Source organism: Psittacula echo (genome assembly GCF_963264785.1).
Source record: "Psittacula echo genome assembly, chromosome: 5".
Taxonomy (NCBI): Eukaryota; Metazoa; Chordata; class Aves; order Psittaciformes; family Psittacidae; genus Psittacula; species Psittacula echo.
Genome location: NC_137739.1, coordinates 2,795,500 through 2,815,676, shown reverse-complemented (window position 1 = coordinate 2,815,676; position 20,177 = coordinate 2,795,500). Strand labels below are relative to the sequence as shown.

The following is a 20,177-nucleotide window of genomic DNA, read 5'->3' as shown; positions in this document are numbered from 1 at the left end:
GCGCGAGGAGGCGCTGACGGGAGGCCCCTCAGTGAGGCAGGCGGCGGCGGCCTTGGTGTGAGGGGAGCGGAGCCGAGTCCCGGCCTCCCCCCCCTCGGTCCCCACCGGCTCCGGCCACGCTGGCGCCCGGGGACCCCCCCGAGATGCCGGTGAGGAGCGAGCGGTGCCGCGCGGGCGGGGCAGCGGCGGGCTCGGCTTCGTCCTCCTCCGCTTCGCCGCCGCCCGGAGCGGCCGCCAGCAGCTTGGTGCCGCCGCCCCCCATCAACACGGCGCAGCCCGGGGTGGCCACCTCGCTGCTGTACAGCGGCGCCAAGTTCCGCGGGCAGCAGCGCAGCAAAGGCAATGCCTACGAGGTGGAGGTCGTCATGCAGGTGAGGGGCACGACCGAGGACGCGTTCTTACCCCCCTCCGCTTCACCGGGCCTCGGTCTCCTCAGGCCGCGGCCGCTCCGCCTCACCTCCTCCCGCCTCCTCAGGCCTGCTCTGGCTCGGTCCGTCTGCTGCCGCCGGCCTTCCTGTCTTCAGGCCCGGCCCCGGTTTCCTCAGAACGCTGCCGCAGTGGTGTGTCCCGTCCCCGGAGCCCCACCGAGGCCTGTGGCTGAGCGGGGACACACACCCCCCCTTCTCTGTCCCCGTTCCCTCCAGCCCTGACGGGGGGATCCTTCCCCTCGGGCCTGGAGAGGCCCATAGCCCTTCTTGCTTGACCTCCCTCTGTGTCTCCTGCTTCTATAAAGCCCAGTGACAGCTCTGAGTGTTGAGGCTCTGCAGGGATCTCTTGTTACCTTCTGTGCTCTCCTTTCCTTTCGGGATAAGGGGAAAAGACCGTGTCCTATTTCCCCCAGGCCCCAGGAGAGGCTCCATTCCCTCAGGGCCACCACTTTACTCCCTTGCTCTCAAACCCCGAGCAGAGCTCACTGCTCAAGCCTTTCCCTTCATCTTTGTGCCTCATTCCCCTTGGGCCTGGCAGGGTTCTTCCCTTCCCCATTCCCTTCAGGCTGTGGAGTGGCCATGCAGGACAGAAGGGTAAGAGCCCAGCTCAGGGTGGGTGGTGACCTCCGGAGCCCTTCCATTGGGATGGCCTGTATTTCAGGCCTGGCTGGGAATGACCAGGGAGCCAGGTCCCAAACCCAGGCTGTGGCAGAGCTGGACCCAGGGGCCTCCAATCCCTGTGGTGTTGGAGGCTCCTGCAGGAAGCATGAGGTGAGGTGCAGTGGTTTGTCTGTGACAGGAATGCAACCAGACAGCTGTAGCCTGCTGGAGAATGGGTCCCCTGGCTCCTGTGGCCGTTCCTCCTGCAGTCATTGTCACCCTGCGTGCTTTATTTTTAGTCCTAGGCCCTGGCAGGCTTGCTGCGGGCAGAGCTGTGAGGTGTGGAGTCATTAATACACGGCCAAGCAGCCATCTGAGACGCACTTCCCTATAGAGCACACTGCTCACAGCTTTATTTCCACTTTGGTGGCGCAGGAACATGTAGTGAGGGCAGTGCTGAAGCCTGACAGTGCAATGGGGAGCCCCAGGGCTAGCAGATGGGGGAGTGTTTGAACCAGCTCCAGCAGCACCAATGTACCTGGCGGGGTTTGCTGTGGTGGGGACATCCTATGGCTGCTCAGCTCCACTGCACGCAGGGGCTGGCAGTGCCTTTGTGCTAAAAATGCTGCTGTTTTCATGTGTGTCAGCTGAGGAGAGGTGGCTGCTGCTCTCCCTGTGCTGAGTGCAGGGAAATGGTGCTTTCCTCGGAGCACAGGTGGGGAAGATTCATCTCCTCAGTACCTGCACTTCCCTAAATAACTTGCTGCTTGTTCTGAGAACAGAGCTGGAGATGGTGGGAAAAGCTTGGAAAATCCCCTGGTTTTAAAGGTTCTTGGAACCCATGCAGCATCCTAGCCAGTGAGATGGAGCATAAAGAAGGGTGGCATCAAAGTGTTGGATGTGGGAGAAAGGCCTCCTTCAAAGCACATGAGATCTCATCTGGCTTCTGAGCAGGCCTTGGTGTATACCCTGCTGTCAGGAGGGACAGGGTGCCCAGAGAAGCTGTGGCTGCCCCATCCCTGGCAGTGTTCAAGGCCAGGTTGGACACAGGGGCTTGGAGCAACCTGCTCTAGTGGAAGATGTCCCTGCCCGTGGCAGGGGTTGGGACTGGGTGAGCTTTAAGGCCCCTTCCAACCCAAACCATTCTATGATTCTATGGGAAGTGAGTTAGTGAGGTGTGGGTCAGGCCTGTTAAATAAACAGAGGGCAAAGCTCAGGGCTGTGCTTTCTTCCTCTAGCCTGGATTATCTCCAGTAAATAAGATGCTTTTTACTCTTCTCTCACCCGAACACTTGTTCACTGCTGGTGGCTGATGGGGAGGTATGAGGCTGGGGGTATGATTATGTCAGTGATGCTTTCACTTGGAGAAAACTGAGTTGGCTTCATCTGGGTGGAGGGGGAAGGTTTGCTTCCTATTGGAGACGTGAGCAGAGGCTGCTGCCTCAGTGTGATGGAGCTGGAAGCAGGCAGGATGTTGCCAGGGATGTCAGAGGTGAGCTGAGCACCTCTAGATGATTATTCCAAGTTGTTCCCAGCCGTGGGGAAGAGCTGCCAGTGTGAGCACTGGGCAGTGAGCTGGGCTGAAATTACCCTTGGAGGGGTCAGAAACTGCTTTGGATCAATTGGGTGCCTTCCTGCCTATGCTTATGGTTGGACCTTGCACTCTTTTCTAGCATGTGGATATGGAAAACTCCTATCTCTGTGGATACTTGAAGATTAAAGGCCTTACAGAGGTGAGTGTTAAGTGCAAAACAGCAAGAAAAGATGTTTGTAAAGGCTTTGCTTGTTCTTGGTGGGGTGGGAGAAAGCCATTAGAAATAGGAAGTGGAGGGGTTGAGCATGGGGTAGATTTCACCACCAAACAGTTTAACAGCTTCAGTCTGTTCTCGGCATGTAGAGCAAGTGCGGTGGGCCTGGATGGCAGTCCTGGGAGTGGGAAGTTCATGTGGCATCCCTTAAGGTTGAGCAGACCAAATCTGACCCTGCAGTCAGCTTTAGGCACTCTACCAGTGATGCTGTGTGGCTGAAAGAAAAGAAACGAGGACCCGAGCAGTCAAATCTTCACATATTTCCCTTCCCATCCGTCCTCTAAGCTTGCTCATGGTGTGGGACTGTCAGTGAGAGATGTTTCCCAGGGGTGATGCTTGGAGAAGCTTGTTCACCCCAGTTGAGTCTGCTGTTCCCTGCCTGTGCTGTCCTAATTCAGTGCTAAGGCAAAGCTGGAGAGGAGTTTTTCTCTCCTGGGTGGCTTAATCCAACCCTTGGGTGTGCTGGGTGTCAGCTGGGGAGCTGGCTGTGATTGTCCTGCTAGGAGACTCCCCACAGTCCAGCTCTGACACAGCTCCTGCTTTCAGGAAGTGAACAGAGAGGCAGAGAAGGGCTGGAATAAGGGGGGGGGGGGGGGGGCTTTGTGTGTGCGTGTACTGGACCTGGAGGTGTGAGGCAGGATGAGGCAGGACCAGTCAGTGATTGGAAAGTTGAGAGCTTCAGGCTTGAATTGCTCAGAGCTCCTGCTGGGAGATGTGGCTTCTTGCTGGGTGCATGTACCCCTGTGTGTGTGTGAGTTTCTGGCTCTAGTGACAAATCTGACCTCTCATCCAATTCTTGTGTCTCCCAGGAATATCCAACCCTCACCACTTTCTTTGAAGGAGAAATAATCAGTAAGAAACACCCTTTCTTAACACGCAAATGGGATGCTGATGAAGATGTGGATCGGAAACACTGGGTAAATAAACCTGGGGGGAGCAGATGGGGGTTCAGTTCAGCTGCTCTGGAGGTGAGGTGCAGCGTGTGCCTGTGCCAGAGCTGTCAGAAAGGCCTAGAAACATCTTCTTGGGTGTCTCCCTCCTTCCCTCACTGGGATCTTTGCAGGTAGAGGTTCCACCAGCAGGCTGGTGGCTGTGATCCATGACAGGGGATGGGGCGTCTTGTTTTCTGCTTGCTGACCCTGGGGTTGGAAGGGAGCAGCAACAATCCCCCATCTCTTTACCCCCCAACAAGGAGAACATGCTCCTTATTTGAAGGTTTATCACAAAATGGAGTGGAGAAGGAGAAGGTGCCTCTCTAGCACAGGCAGGGCAATTGGTACCTGTGTCTTGGCCACCTCAACCCTCTGCTCAGGATCAGGTGTGCATGTGCTCTGGATCAAGCAGTTCATTGCCTCCCCACCTTGACCTTTGCTGTTGTTTGCCAGACTTTATTATGTTTCTGTCAAAATAGCTTCATCTGGAAGTGTAGGAGCTTCTCCAGCCAGGCTGGATATGGCTGTGGGTGTCCAGCAATCAATCCTCTGTGTTCCCCTGTGCTCATGCTGGGGTGTGTGTTTAGCACAGCTCCAAAGGAAGACCCCCTTTGGTGAGCAGGTCCTGTTCTGTAACAGCTTTGGCTTCCCAAATAACAGCTGGCACCAATGAGCTGGAATAAGCATCCTGAATGGTTTCTTCTGTGTTTCAGGGGAAGTTTCAGGCTTTTTACCAGTATGCAAAAACATTTAACTCTGATGACTTTGACTATGAAGATCTGAAAAATGGGGACTATGTCTTCATGAGATGGAAGGTAAACTTCACATGTCGTCTTCTCTGATGAGCTTATGAACTACAGACAGAGGCTTGTGGTACCTGAAAGCTTTGTCAGCTCTGATTTAATGAAAGGTCTCATCCTCCCAATGTCATAACCCACCACAGCTGCAAATTCCAGCATGAATCCTGTCTAGCCAGCTAATTGCATCCTGAAGGGCTGCAGTTATGGCTCAAAACACAACAGGAAAATCTTGCTTGGTGTTGAGAGAATTGGTGTCTTCAGTCCCTGTGTGTGTGACACAGACTGGACAGTCTGCACCTCTCTGTTCTTCGCCTGGGTTGATTCCTCCCTCTTTACATGAGCCTTGTGCAGCTGCAAGGGGAGGAAATGATAGAAACGTGGAATGGTTTGTGTTGGAAGAGGGTTTTGAAGGTCATCTGGTACCACTTCCCCACTGGGGGACATCTTTTCCCTTTAGATGTTTCCAGGGATAGGATATCTACCACCTCTCTGGGCAACCTGTGCCAGTGTCTTGCCACCCTCATAGCAAAGAAAGTCTTCCTTATACCCAATATAAATCTACTCTCTTCTAGTTTAAAACTGATACCACTTCTCCTGTCACTTGATACCCTGGTAAAAAGTCTCTCCATCTTTCTCCTAAGCCCCCTAGAAGGCTGTAAGGTCTCCCCAGACCTTTCTCTTGATCATCAGCTGGCTCTGATTGCTGAGTTAGCAATTGGCTTTTGGTTTGAGCTGAAACTGAGCTCATGCCCTCTTGTTATAAGAGATTCTGTCCTCGGTTGTCTGCTCCCCTGTAGGATGCCTGCAATGGCAGGTAGTGAAAGAACACACTGGTCTCTGTGTGTTGGGCTGCTGAGGGTGCAGGGAGTGCTCAGCCGGGAATGCCTTCATGTTAATGGGTGCCAATGCTCTGTTTGGGAGGACCCATTGAAGGGAGGGGGTTGTATTTGACTGGCGTTTTAAAACAGAGTCTGTGTTTTGTGTACAGGAGCAGTTCCTAGTCCCAGATCACACCATCAAAGACATCAGTGGTGCTTCCTTTGCTGGTTTCTATTACATCTGCTTCCAGAAGTCAGCAGCATCTATAGAGGGCTATTACTACCATAGGAGTTCAGAATGGTAAGGAAGCTTCCTCCCTTCTGCTCCTCAAACCTAGGAGTGTCCAGGTGGTGCTTCTCTGGGCTGAGAAGGGGGTTTAGCCTGGTGGCTGGACCTCAGGGCAGAAGGGATGGGGTGTGTACCATACTTTTGGCCAGAGCAAGCTACTGCAGCCAATTTGTGTGGTATAAAGTGCTGCCCTTTCTGCATGGTGAGGAATAATTGGGCTGGTGAGGTGGAGCAGGGGAGGTGCAAGATCTGGAGGCGTGCTGTGGCTCAGCAAAGCAATGCTCTCATACATGGGCAGGCAGATACCAGTTATGGATCACTAAAAGCATCACTCCAGAAGCTTATCTCCAGTCCAAGTGCTCACAGGGCCCTCTTGTGAGGAAAGACGAGCAGAGGGCAGCCTCATCTTGTGTGGAGTTATGCTCCCTCAGCTTGTGCTTTGCTCAGTGATTAAGGCTTTGAGCTTCTCTGTGCCCTGCCCCTTCAGAGGATGTCAGAGGGGCTCCTGAGAGCAAGCTCAGTGCCTCCTCACATGTAACAGCTTGGCTTTAGGCAGCAGCCTTGTCAGGCCAGTGTGTTGTAGTCCAGGGTCCTTGAGGTATTGCTGTAAGACAAAGGAACAGTCAAAGTCAGTTGGTGTCTTATTAGAGGCAAGGATCTGACAGTGAGCTGTGGAGAGCTCTTTTCCCTCTGGCAGCCTCGAATGTGACACACACAGCAAGCGAATCTGTAGGGTGGCTGAAGCTCTCAGAGGGAGGGAAGTACCTGGGAGGCTTTCAGACAGAACCCCTCAAGCTGAGCTTTGAAAGACCTGAGTGTGATTTGCAGTCACAGCAAACACCGTTTGAACATGAAAGCTGTTGAACTTCAAAAGGTGTCCAGAGCCCACCTCAAACACAGCCTGCCTGCAGGTAGCTCAGGGAATGGAAATGAGGAATGATGCTGAGGGGTTTGGCACTGTGGGTAAGTGGGTGTTGGGTGCCTGAACACCTCTGAGGCTGTAAAAGGGGAGAGAAAAGCCATCCACCAGGCTGTGTGCCCTGGGGCCTTCCAAGTGCTAGGGGAGCTCTGTTGCTCTGTGTAATCCTCTTCATCCATCTCTTTCCTTCTCTCCCAGGTATCAGTCATTGAATTTAACTCACGTTCCTGAGCACAGTGCTCCTATCTATGAATTCCGATGACAGCTGTCCGGAACTGGTACCACACAGAAGCAAACTGGGCAGGAGAGCATGGCCTGCCAGGAGAACTGTGTACCTGTCGGAGCACGGGAATGCTTCTCTCCTGCCCCTCGGACTCGCGAGACAGAGCCTGAATGTAATACTCACCCAGCCCAAGGAGCGTGGCTGCTGGAGCTTGATTCTCCCTCCTGTCGAGTGGCGATTTGATCTTTAATCTGGTTTTTGAGCTACCTTTAAATGCACTTTCTTATTGCACAGTTAGTTTCTCTATCACTGAAGTTCTTCCTGGCTCTCCTTTGGAAGCTGTTTCCTCAGTAGCTGGAATCAGTGGTTTGCCCTCTGAGTAATAAGAAAATACAAGCTGGGTGCTTTCTATTTTCATTCTTCCAGCCTGGAGATGGGTTGAAATCGCCAGGACTCAGGTTTGTTGCCCAGATTGCTGCTCCCACGGCTGGGTCCTGTGTATCTGGGGGGGCTCTGCTCGCCTGCTGCGTGTTGAGGGAGTGTTGGCTGAGGCAGATAAGGCTGGAATGAGTCTTTGCTTTGTGCTGGCTGAGGAGGTTAGCCAGAGCTGCAGATCTTTCAGGAATGCCAGCCCTTTGGAGCTGGGAGCTCTTCCAGTGTCTGGATAAGCCACTGGGAATTAATTTGATGTATGGACTTCCAGGCTCTCAGTAAAGTGGATCTGAACTCTGCTTATAGGTGTATATTTGCTCTTTACTTAAGTTAAGGGTAAAAGAGAAAAAAAAAAAAGACAAAAAAAAAAGACTTTTATTAAAATATATATATATATATTTTTATGGTTCCTTTTCCAAAGGACCCCAATGCACAAGTACTCAATGGCATTTTACAGTTTTCACATTGAAAACCAGGAATGTTTTGTGTTCGTTTTCCAGACGTGTCTGTAATCAGCCGCCTGCTTCCGAGCAGCATCATAGGAACAGGGCAGCATTTGCACTCACTCCTTGTGCTTCCCCACCGCTGCTTGATACCTTTTTATGGGGCTAAAAATACCAAGGAAAGGCAAAAAAGACCCCAACAAAACCCACCCCCAAGTAGCTCTCCTCTGACTTGGAATGTTTCAAGTGATAACTTAAGGCTCCTGTGCCAAAGTGTGTGTGTGTGTGATGCGCGTGTGGTTGGGTTTCTTAAAGACATTTTAACGCTTGGCCTCGGTTGTATGTTTTATGTGACTGTCCCACCTCGTGGGGCTTGTATGAGGGTTTAGTTTGAGCTTTTCTGGCTGGTTTTAAAGCATAAACCTTTCCGAGCAGGTTTGTGTTGGGAGTTAACCAAGTGGGTGCTGAGGAAGTGAAGCCTGCCTGTGCCCAGCGCCAAGGTGGTTTGGGTTTTCTTCTTTCGAGCTGCTCTTGCTTCCTTTGGTTTATTGCAGCAGCTCAATTGCTAGTTTAAGCCTTAAAGAGAAAGTATTCAGGTCTTGGTGAGCCCGTTTCCTTTATTCCAAGTTGGGATCTTGTGTGATTTGGGAAGTGGCTGGGCTGGTCTTGGGAAGTGATGCAGGAATCGCCTGCTTTGAGAGTGCTGTTTGCTGCAGATGAATGCTATTCCCCAGCACAAGTGGGGAGAGACCTGCTTTTGGGAGAAGGGGAGACCTGGCCCTTCCATGGGGCAGGAGCCCCCCATGCCATGAAGGAAGCATGTGCATTGTCTTGGCTGTTGCAGGTGGCTTTGGAGAGTAGGGGGAAGTGGGAGAGCGATGCGAGGCATGAAGGGAGAGCGGCTGCAAGCAGAGCAGTTGGGAAGCACATTCCTGTTTTATCCTGCTCAAAGAAACTCATCCCTTTAGCAATGGGGAGAGGGGTTTCCTCACGGATGTTGCTGGGTTTAGAGGCAGAAGCCTCAGTGGTGCTCTGCTGTGACCAAGCATAGGGTGAAGCCTCCTCCTAGGTGCTGTTTGGGCGCAGGGACACAGCTTCAGAGGCTCTTTACAGCCCTCCGGAGCTCCCTGTGCAATACTGGTGGTGACACCAACCTCCTTGTGCTTCCCAGGGTGTGACACTTGGGTTTCTGCTGTGGTTGAGTTAACGCTGGCTGTTGGCAGGAGCTGGATTAGGAAGGGTCCTGGGGTTGTTTAAGATGTCCAAGTACCCCAGAACCTCTGAAGTGTTTTCTTTGAGGCTTTGTATGTTCCAAGGATGGGGAAGGAGCATCCTGCTTTGTGCCGTCTCCTTCCCGCCATCCTGAAGCCAACACTTGGGGTGATGCTGATGTGTGTGGCAGGCACAGAGCAGGTTGTGGAGCTGAGGAAGCTGTTGTTTTCCCCCCTATAAACCTTCATTTTGGTTTTCCTTTTGCCTTGTTGGAGCTCAGGAGAGGTGTTCTGTATGTCCTGGTGTGGGGAGAGAGAACCCATGTGGGCTTTGGGGGTCAGAGATGAGGTGTTTGGTGTGGGGAGAGGTTGTGATGTCTCTATAAGGTGTTAGAGGAGGTGTTTTGCAGAGCGATCAACATCCAAATTAAACATGAACTGTATTCAAGGGCTCTGTGTCCGTGTGTGTTTGTCAACCAAAGCGCTTCTCGTTCCAGCTGAGAGCTGTGCTTCATCCTCTCCCAGTGGGATTTCTCCAGGAATCCAATTATGGAATCCCAGACTGCTTTGGGTTGGAAAGCACCTTAAAGCTCACCTAATTCCAACCCCCTGCCGTGGGCAGGGACACCTTCCACTAAAGCAGGTTGCTCCAACCTGGCCTTGAGCACTGCCAGGATGGGGCTGATTGCTCTAAACGCAGGATTTGGCCTTAATTAATGGAGCGGGAAGCTCCCTCTGCATCCTGCCTCCTTCCTTAGAGCTCTCCCTATAGTCCCTATCCATTAACTTCCATCCCTCTCCTCGGGATACCTCCACCCGTGTCCCGCTGGGTACCAGCCCCCGGAACCCACAACGCGCGGCGCAGGGGAGCAGCCGGAGCGGCGCGGCAGGAGCACAGCGCCGCCCGCCCAGAGCCTCGCTCAACCCGGACGTGGAACGGGGCCCGGCGGCAGTTCCGGAGCGCGGCGTGCGGGCCCCGCGGAGCGGAGCGGGCCGGGCCGGGCCCCGCCATGGGCATCCTGGAGAAGATCTCGGAGATCGAGAAGGAGATCGCCCGCACGCAGAAGAACAAAGGTGCGGGGACGGGGACGGGGGGGGGGGCTGGAACGGAGAGGGTGCATGGGGGAAACGGGGGTTCTGCCCCTCCTGCAGCCGCTGTTCCCCCGCCGTTGGGCCCCGGTGTTAATTACCCCCGATATTAATGACCCCCGGTATTACCGTGGCTCTACTCGGGGTTGGGGTGAGGGGACCAAGTGATGCTGGTGCAAAGGGGTCCGGGGTGGTGCTGGAACGCCGTGACTTAAAGAGGGGAGTGGGGAGCAGAGCTCCGCTTGGGGTCTATCGGAGTGGGTGCCCTGGGCCCCGCTGCTGTGGTGAAGGAGGAAATAAAGCTGTAAAGCCCTGGTGTTTGTGCCCTTCTCTGTTACAAAGGGCTCTGCCTCCTGTTCGTCTGTGCCGGGTGGGAATGTGAAGTGTTCTCATGGAATCACAGCCTGGTTTGTGTTGGAAGGGACCTTAAAGCTCATCCAGCTCCAACCCCTGCCACAGGCAGGGACACCTTCCACTAGAGCAGGTTGCTCCAAGCCCCTGTGTCCAACCTGGCCTTGAGCACTGCCAGGGATGGGGCAGCCACAGCTTCTCTGGGCACCCTGTGCCAGAGCCTCTGCACCCTCACGGGGAAGAACTTCCTGCTAATACCTAACCTAAATCTGTCGGTTTTTGCCAAGAATAAGCGCATAAAATACTTCCACACGGGAGCTCCAAGTTAAATCTCTTTAAAAATTGACAAAAGCAGGGAAAAAAGAAATCTTACATCTTTATTACGTTAAACGTGACTGGGGGTAAGGAGGGGTCTTTGCGCTGGAGCAGCCATTCCCCCTGTGATCTCTCCCTGTTTAACTGGCTCCCTTCACTGTTCCTTCCTGCCCCTGCTCTCCCTCTGGCTCCCTCCTTTTACTAAGGAACGTTTTGGCTGCTTATTCCCCTTGAGTGTGACTTCATGGGCAGGTTACCAAAGGTTTGCTCCCAATGCCCAGTGCTTCAAATGCTACAGAGCAGCTCCTGTGCGTGGCAGTGCTTAAGACCTTGACCAAGAACGGCAGCGTTTCGTTTGTTAGGAGGGGTCTAGCAGTGAATTACCTCCCGCTTGTGTTAACTGAGTGTTGTGTTTGTGTTCTTCCAGCCACCGAGTATCACCTTGGGCTGCTGAAGGCGAAGCTTGCCAAGTACAGAGCTCAGCTGCTAGAACCATCCAAATCCTCGGCTGCGAAGGGAGAAGGCTTCGATGTGATGAAATCCGGAGATGCCCGCGTGGCACTGATTGGTTTTCCTTCCGTGGGTAAGGTCAGTGAGTGCCTCTGCGTTCCCAGCTTGGGGTAGCGGTGTCTAAAGCAGAAACCCATCAGCTCTTCGTCTCTCACCTTCCTGCCAGGGGTTAACAGGAGGTGGTTGTATGCTAAGAGCTTGAAGGTTAGCGATAGGGAAAACCCTCCTTCCTCTTGTGCCCTGTGACAACAGCCTGAAGCTTGGTCTTGCCCAGCTGCAGCATTGCAGAGAAAATGGGTGGGAGCATGGGATTTCTCATGGAATCACAGAATGGTTTGGGTTGGAAAGGTCCAGTTCCAACCCCCTGCCATGGGCAGGGACACCTCACACTAAACCATGGCACCCAAGGCTCTGTCCAGCCTGGCCTTGAACACTGCCAGGGATGGGGCAGCCACAGCTTCTCTGGGCACCCTGTGCCAGCGCCTCAGCACCCTCACAGGGAAGAACTTCTTCCTTATCTCCGACCTGAACTTCCCCTGTTTAAGTGTGAACCCATCACCCCTTGTCCTATCGCTCCGGTCCCTGATGATTTACCGTCATTCAGGAAAGCATTGTCTGTCCCATCGCCACTTTAATCCCTGTGCCTGGAGCAGTCACAACCCAGCTCCTAAGAGCTGAGGAACCCTTTGGTGTTGCTTGTTCTGCTTTCGCTGGTGTCTCTTTAGTGATGCTCATCTCGTGCCTTTCAGTCCACGTTTTTGAGTTTAATGACCTCAACCGCCAGCGAAGCTGCCTCATACGAGTTCACAACCCTGACGTGCATCCCAGGAGTCATAGAAGTGAGTAGGATTCTCCTCCTTTTCACATAGTAGTAGTAGCAAGAACCCCAGCCATGTCGATGTGTCTGTTTGCACCAGTTACGCTTGTTCTGCCACTAAGAAGCAGTGATAGCCAAAGGGCTCTGCTGACTTCTGCTTTCAACTCTAGGATGTCGTGAGTGCTTGCAGGTTCTTGTGCAACCTGCAGTGCTGATTTAGCACTTCCCTCGCTCCCTAACTCCTCAGCATTGGCTGTCTGAGTGGGGTTTCATCTGCTGCTGTTGGACTGACCAGAGCAACGTGACAGTTCTCGGCTGAGTTTTTAATACCCACTATCGGCAGCATTGACCAGATGGCTGGAAACCTTGACAGATTTGTTTTTAATGAAGCTTTAAAAGAGGCAATCTGTACTGTGATCAATTTTGGAAGGAAAACACAACTCCTCCTGTCCTTGAGGAGTTTTATTAGCGGTGGGCTAAGCATCCATCAGCAAAGCAAATGACAAAGGGCATCAAATTGAAAAGCGTTCAAGAGTAATGAGAAAAGCAGGGTCTGAATTGCAAAGCAGAGTTAAATAATGAAAGCAACTGTACTGGTGTGAACCCAAACACTAATATTGTGACACATCCACATGCAGTTGCTAAGAGGGCTTTGCTGCAGTAACAACATGGGAGCTGATGCCCCCACAGATCTGATGATGAATGAAACCCTCCTATTGCTTCCTGCTGCTGTAAGACCTGCAACACATCCGAGTAACTCTGAGCTGTCTCAGAGTAAGAGGTGGTGGCACTTGCTTGTTCCTGTGCTTCCTCATTAGATCAGGAGTAAGGGATCTCTCCCCTCTCCCTGGTGCTTTGTCCAACTGCAATCCTGTGGTGCTTTAGGAGCTGAGGACCTGGTGTGTTGCACACAACTTCATAGGAAACACTCTGCAGGTGGCTTTGCCAAAACAGAGCTGTCAGCACTATGCAGGGCTGTCCTCCTCTGTCAGGCTCATTCAGCTCTGCTGTCCGCAGGCTTTGCACCACTTATGTGGGGCTTTTGAGGCAGCTCAGGTGCCCTGTACAAGGCTTTCAACTTCCCACCCTTCTGTTTCCTTTCCAGTACAAAGGAGCCAACATTCAGCTGCTGGATCTGCCTGGCATCATCGAAGGAGCAGCGCAAGGTTGGCTGATCAATGTGTTCATGTCAAGCAGGGCTTTGCCCTCAGCTGCGTACCTGCGGTGCCTCACGCATTAGCAGGTTTCCTGGGCCAATGGCTTCCGCGTTGGTTTTCCACGTTTGAAGAGTCGTTGATCTTATGTGAGGCACGATTTTTATCCCGAAGCCCACGTACGGTTCTATATGTAGCAGAAAGCTGCTTTTCTGGAGGTGGGAGCCAAAGCAAGGCAGGCTCTTCTCACCTTCCTGTGCGAGTGTTATCTTGCTCATCTGTTTTGTGGTACAGAGGAAGTCTAAAGAAAGATGCTGGAGAGGCGGAGGGGGAAATTACAGCTACACAGTAACCCCTTTTGACTGAGAGCCTGCCAGTCCTCCCATGACTCCTGATTATGGGAGGGGGTGCTGGCTTTGTCATTGTCCCCACGTTGCCTGTGTCAGAGGATGCCTTAGGGAGCTGCAGATGATCTCCCAATGGTCTCTTCTTGGAGGAGCATAGCATGGCCTGGTTAATAAGGTCTCTCTCTGGACCAGAAAATACATTGAACCCTTCTGCACAGGGACCCCAGGCCCATATCTGGAGCTGCTGCAATAGAGCGTGTGTGTGGGGATGTGTGTCCTGCTGTCACGGATGTCATTTCCACCCATGCAGCTGTACTCCAATAGCTCTGCACTCACTAATTCCTGTATCCTGTGGCAGGGCAACAGTAAAGGGTATTTGTTAGGGTTTGTGCTGGACATAACACAGCATGGCTGGACCAGATGCAGTCCCTCAGGGCCCTCCAGCAGCTGGCTGCAGCCAGGGCAGCACTGCAGGACCTTTTTCCTTGCTTCCGAGCAGCAGCCCTCCTCTGACACAGACCTCAGAGCTGGTTTCCCTTGCTGATGTAGCCATCTCCTCTCTCCTCAGGGAAGGGCAGAGGCCGGCAGGTGATAGCAGTGGCCAGGACAGCGGATGTGGTTATTATGATGCTGGATGCCACGAAGGGTGAGGTACAGAGGTGAGTATGTGCCGCTGGGCTGCGGAGCTATGGGGTGGCCAGGTTCAGGGGCTCTCATGTGCCCAGGAGTTTGAACACACCAGCTCCCTCAAGTGTTGTGCTCCCATCATGCTGGGGAACCAGTGTTAAAGCTGTTGAGTACGAGCTGGAGGTTGTACTCTGTTAGAAGCATGCTAGCTAACTGGCTTGGGCTCCTGAGCTGGATAGTTCCCTCTGGATGGCTGTTTGGAGATGGGGATGTCAACCTGGATTTCTACCACACGCTGTCCTGTATTAGCTGTGGTTTCTAGGGTGTAGTGAAAGGTTGTATCAATGGGAGAGTCAAAAAGGGAAGGGATGGGTGTCCCCTGACCGTGCTCACTCTCACAGGTACTAATGTGCAGTGTCCCTGCAGGGCCTTGCTGGAGAAAGAACTGGAGTCTGTAGGAATCCGGCTGAACAAAAGCAAACCAAATATCTACTTCAAGGTGAGGTTTCCTGGGCTGCTGCAGGCACAGATGTGTCTGGCTGCCTATTCAAAGCTGAGAACCCTGTGTGCTGCCCCTTGTGTTGGACTGACTGAAGGAGGGTTGTGGATTTTGCACTGTTCTTAAGCCTCTTTGTTGCCTCCCTGCAGCCGAAGAAGGGTGGCGGCATCTCCTTCAACTCAACTGTCACGTTGACTCAGTGCTCTGAGAAGCTGGTGCAGCTCATCCTCCATGAATACAGTATCCTTTCCTAACATAGGAGATCCCTGAGTCATCAGCATCAAGTGGTACCTGCTGCGGGACAGCCTTGCAGTGCCTTTGGTGCTTGCTGGGTTGACAGCCAGCGTTGACAAGCCAGCTCAGGCTGCTGGCTCCCAGTGATGTGTGGATGTGTTGGGATTTGGACCTTGACAGTGTTCACCTCAGAAATCTTCAACGCTGAGGTCCTGTTCAGAGAGGATTGTTCTCCTGATGAGTTCATTGATGTGATTGTAGGCAACAGGGTCTACATGCCCTGCCTCTACGTGAGTATCTCAGGAGCAGCCTGAACGCACCATCACCTCCAGCCTGTGCTGAAGCGAACACTGCATCTTCCTGGTTCCTAAAGCAGTAACAATTTGGGGGTTAAGTGGAAAAAGCTCCACAGGGAGCTTTTCATGAGCTTTCCATGGGTGGCTGTGCTCTGCGTGTGTTCTCTGTGCCCTCTTGTGGCTGCCTGCTGTGGAGCAGCATGAGGAGCTGCCTGTCCTGGTGCCGTGGGGTTTGTTCCTATGGCACGGAGCCTTCCTGTGCTGCAAGCTCTGTGCTTGGGGTTTCACTACTGGTCCCATGCGCCAGAGATCACGTAATGGCTCTGATAGCAACTGGGTCTATAGTGAAACCAAAGGTACTGGAGAACACATTGCAAATCGTCCCAAAGGATGAACTTTAGAAGGGCCAAACTTACATTTAGGCTTCTGGATTTTACCAGTTTGTTTTATAAAGAGCCTTGGCTTCTTCTCTGGCTCACAGGAGCTGAGTTTCTATTTGAGATGCTGGAACTACCCTGTGATACCTGCAGGTACATGTCTCACTGCCTTGCAGTGTTGCTGAATTGACTTCCTAAAGGGTATGTTGTTTCTTCTTTGACTTAGGTTTATAACAAGATAGACCAGATATCGATGGAGGAAGTGGATCGTCTTGCTCGGCGGCCCCACAGTGTTGTCATCAGGTAGGAGCCTGTGACACTGATGTCCTGGCCCAGACGGTGTGCTGGTTCATGCCATACCCCTTTCTCCAGCTTTTCCCAAGGAAGGGCTTTTTCCAGCCTTCCTTTCCCTGGAGAGGCAGGCTGCTTGGCTTCTCCACACTGTCTGCAGGCCAGAGTAAGCCAATCTAAGCTGGTTTAGAAGTGCTGCTGTATCTGGCTGGGGGCTTTGCTGCTCCGAAGCTGCTCACCCTTCTGACAGCTGTATTTATTTACTTCACCTTGGGCTTTTTCCTTTAGTGGCCTCTTTAAAGACTTTCCCCTTTGTCCCCTAACCCTCAGTAAGATGCTTCACCTTGTTTTCCTGGAGCTCTAAATCACAACAGCAATAAACACGGCAATGTTCCTGGTGTTTTGCAGCTGTGGCATGAAACTGAACCTGGATTACTTGCTGGAAAAGCTCTGGGAATACCTGGCACTTACCTGCATCTACACCAAGAAACGAGGACGTAAGTGGCCATCAGCTGAACAGATTTGAAAGGCACAAAGGGTCAGTGCTCAGACAGGCTGCTGGTAGGTGCCAGGCTGTCAGTGAGCTCATGTGTCTTGGGAATGCTGCAGTTATGCTCTCCCTAAGCAGCTTTCAGCTCTTGGGGGATGCTTTCTCTTCCACCTCATCCTATCTGTCTGCACTGAGAGCTGAACTAAAATAGGGGAAGGTCAGGTTAGATATAAGGAAGAAGTTCTTTACTGTGAGGGTGGTGAGGCACTGGAATGGGTTGCCCAAAGAAGTGATGAATGCTCCATCCCTGGCAGTGTTCGAGGCCAGGTTGGACAGAGCCTTGGGTGACACGGTCTAGTGTGAGGCATCCTTGTCCATAGCAAGGGGTTGGAACTGGATGGTCTTAAGGTCCTTTCCAACCCAAACCATTCTATGATGATGCAGGGAAATAAAGTGTGCAAGTTCACTGCTTTCTTCCTTATTATTTGTGGGTACTGGAGTATCTACAGAATGGATTTGATGCTTTCCATGCCTGTTGTGTGTAACGGGAGGAGGAATTTGGGAGTAGTAAGCACGAGGCAAGGTGAGGTTGTGTCAGCATATTAGAGCACACTTGATGGAAATCAAATGCTTTTTGTTCCCTCCCTCTCCTGCTTCTCCACAGAGAGACCAGACTTTACAGATGCCATTATTCTCCGGAAAGGGGCCTCTGTGGAGCATGTGGTAATTTCTCTGCATCTTTTATGTTTCCTTGTCTGTAGAAGGCAGCTTCCCCTTGGAGCCTGCTCTGATTTGTGCTTCATAAAGCTCAGGATGTGTCAGTGTTACCTGGGCTTCTCCTTTTGTTACCTTTCCCGATTCCAGCTGCCTCAGGTGGCTTTCCTAGCTGCTAGGAAAGGCTAAGAAAGATAACTGAATGCAGTCCAGTGAAGAAGCACATGGGAGCAGTGGAATTGGGGCTGTTTGGGGGCTGGTGATGCCTGTGTGTCTCTTCTGTATTGTTCCAGGTGCCATTAACTGGCTCCTAAAGTCACTGTTGTCATTTCTGCCATAGAGTTGAGTTGCTTTTAGTTCCTGGGTGTTGAGTAGGTTGTTTGCAAAGGCAAAGTAGTGTCATTGAACTGCCTCACACGGTGTCTCTCTTGCAGTGCCATCGCATCCACAGGTCGTTAGCCAGCCAGTTCAAATATGCCTTGGTGTGGGTAAGTGCTTAACAGCAAATGACTTCCATGTCCTCTGCTGTCTCTGGTCTCCTCTTGACCTTCTTCCCTTTTTGCTTTGAAGGGGACAAGCACAAAATACAGCCCTCAAAGAGTGGGCTTAACCCATATGATGGAGCACGAAGACGTCATTCAGATCGTAAAGAAGTAACTCGTGGCTGGTGCCTGGCCTCATCTTCGATCACTGCAATTGGAACTGACCACATAAAAGCAAAAGCAACCAAACAAAACAAGAAATAAACAAAAAAAGAGAAAGAAAAGGGAAAGGGGAGACGTGTTCCACAGCCAAGAGGGCTTCTGTGAAGCTCCTTCTCTTGGAGAAAGGCAAAAGCTGAGGCTACTCTATTGTACAGGCAGGTGGGCATGGGGAAGATGAGGTTCCATCAGGTGAAGTGTTGTCTCCTAGAAATAAGAGCCACTTCTTCTAGGACACAGTTCCCCACAGGTAGGGATGTCCTGCTCCTAGGAGGGGCAGGGTTTGCACATGGATCCATGTGGCTGGCTTAACCAGTGGGTTTGTGAGAACAGATCTGGCCCTGTGCTTTGGGACAGGGAAGCCAGGGCTGAGGGAACATCGCTGATGCTTTGCTGCTTATCCATTCATGTAAGTTAAGCATTGATCTGAAACAAAAACAAAGTTCTCCCTCCCCTGCCCGCTGCAATCATGGTCGCTGCAGCATTCACCATTGGAGACTTTGGTCTCTGCATCTGAGACAGCCCCTGGTGAATTTATTGTGGTCCCACCTGAGTTAACACGAGAGCGTGGCTCTCTGTGCCTCTCCTTAGCTCTGCAGCAGGGTTTGTAGGACCCCCTGCTCCAGCCGGTACTGAGAGAGATGAGGAATGGAACTTTGCTGATGAATTAACCTGGCCAGCCTGCAGCAGGGTACGATCAAAGAGCCATGGTCTGCAGTGAGGAGTCACTTGGGGCTTACTGCTCATCGAGGAGCTCCTTTGCTCTTGGGTCCTGTGCTCGGCGTGCCCATTGGTCCTCAAGACTCTTGCTGGGGATCTCTTCCTTTCTCAGTCATGCCCCTCAGTTCCAGTAACAGCTCCCAGATCTCCAAGTACCACCCCATGCCATGGGTTTCACCCCAGCCCTGTAACCATTGTTGCTTGTCTGGTTGTTTTCCATCAGAAATCTGGGCTTTTTCTAATCCTGCTTTTCCCCTTCAATACTGATGCTGAACAATTGAGAGTGCCTGATAGAGAACAGCTCTTTCCTTCTGGGATCAAGAGTTGCCAATAGCTTTTATTTTCTTTCATGGGGAAAAAAAAGGGGGGTTTGGGGTGATGTGGATCCTTCAGTGTGAGGACAGGCCTGATGACAGACTTGTCTGAGGAGGGCTCCTTCCCTCTGCTGTGTGCTCCTTGCCATCCCTCACCCACTGATCGAGCAGAAATGGAAGGATTATTTTATTTGAGGAAATAAAAGTTGCTTTTTCATGTGAACTGTGGGTGTCTGCCTGCAGTGGGCAGATGGGTTTGGGGTGTTTTCTACTTCTCTGCTTTACCTTTGGCCACCTGAGGGATGCTGGATACTGCTGCAGGAGCTTGTAGCAGGGAATGGATTGCGAGGCTGCAGGGCACTCGATGAGTGATGGAGATAGCTTAGGTATTGTGTATAATACCTATTTGAGAAGGTGCCTTTGAACTCTGTGAGTTCCCTTCACTGTTCCTGCCTTTGTTCACGGCTGGAATACGAGAGTGAATCCAGGCCACGGAGGCAGCAAGTGGAGAATGAGCTCCAAATCAGCCGCATCCCGCCTGAGCTGGCTGTGGAAAGCAGGAGCTTCTCTGTGTCGATCAGGTGGGATGCTGTTCCAGTTCCCTTACCCTTTACATTTCCCATCAAGCTTACACAGAGTTACCCACACAAAGACTTCTTTTGGTTCCATTGTGTCGCTGGGTTTCTGACTCTTCAATCCAAGCCCTGGCACAGCAGTGGGCTCCATCCTTAGGCCATGCAGCGTGTGGAGTTGGGAAGGTACCTGGTGCTTGTGTGAGGCTGAAATGCTCAGCATTACCTGCTAGAACATGTCCTTGGTTAGTGCCTGCCTCTCCATGTGTTTGGGTGTCAAAATGGCTAATCCACCATTAAAAACCCTCTGGCTAATTACTTTTCCTTTAGGAAATTGGGCGGTTTATCCCGTTCCAGATGAGCTCCTGGGAGGTGATTAAATTTGGAATGGGGATGAAGTAAAAATAACAGAGGCAGAAGAAGATAACTTCTTTTTTTAGTGAGAGTAGCTCCTCGCAAGGCAGTTTATGGCTGTATTTGAAGACACATTTAATTGCAGCCTTCACTTTTCCAGACGGCTTCCCTAATTGTTCTGCGCTGACGTTAAAAGCTGCCAACATGCAGTCGGGTGCAGGTTTGGCTGATGATGCCTCTGAATCCTGAGAAAGCAGGATCCAAAGGGCAAGGGGGGAATCTGCAGCATTAGGATTGTTCTGGAGCCTGCTGAGGTTTTATGGGGCTGGCCGGACCCTTCTCTAGCTTTGAGGGATGCTCGGAGCATCCTTGCTGAGTGGGTTTGGAGAAAGGCAGGTTCTGGTGGGAGGATGAGGGGTGGTTGAGTAGAATAGAATGGTTTGGGTTGGAAGGGACCTTAAAGCTCCTCCAGCTCCAACCCCTGCCACGGGCAGGGACGCCT

General features: G+C 52.1%; 2 protein-coding genes across 3 annotated transcripts; both read left to right on the top strand.

The window, feature by feature from the left end:
- Positions 1-7: 7 nt before the first annotated feature.
- On the top strand, positions 8-9,351 carry GID4 (GID complex subunit 4 homolog). Its single transcript, XM_080619870.1, has 6 exons — positions 8-371; positions 2,702-2,761; positions 3,646-3,753; positions 4,482-4,583; positions 5,557-5,687; positions 6,793-9,351. Exons 1-6 carry the CDS (start codon positions 144-146, stop codon positions 6,854-6,856), a joined length of 693 nt encoding a protein of 230 aa, XP_080475996.1. The 5' UTR covers positions 8-143; the 3' UTR covers positions 6,857-9,351.
- A 504-nt stretch (positions 9,352-9,855) lies between these two features.
- On the top strand, positions 9,856-18,899 carry DRG2 (developmentally regulated GTP binding protein 2). 2 transcript variants are annotated; one of them, XM_080619560.1, is made up of 13 exons: positions 9,856-9,977; positions 11,086-11,246; positions 11,918-12,007; positions 13,091-13,151; positions 14,055-14,145; positions 14,540-14,612; positions 14,762-14,852; positions 15,039-15,136; positions 15,746-15,822; positions 16,219-16,307; positions 16,965-17,023; positions 17,449-17,502; positions 17,585-18,899. In XM_080619560.1, exons 1-13 carry the CDS (start codon positions 9,914-9,916, stop codon positions 17,669-17,671), a joined length of 1,095 nt encoding a protein of 364 aa, XP_080475686.1. In that variant the 5' UTR covers positions 9,856-9,913; the 3' UTR covers positions 17,672-18,899. The 2 variants fall into 2 exon arrangements, 1 of the variants encoding a protein (XP_080475686.1); XR_013957045.1 differs by lacking the exon at positions 17,585-18,899 and having other exon boundaries at positions 16,219-16,348; positions 17,449-17,503.
- Positions 18,900-20,177: the final 1,278 nt, after the last annotated feature.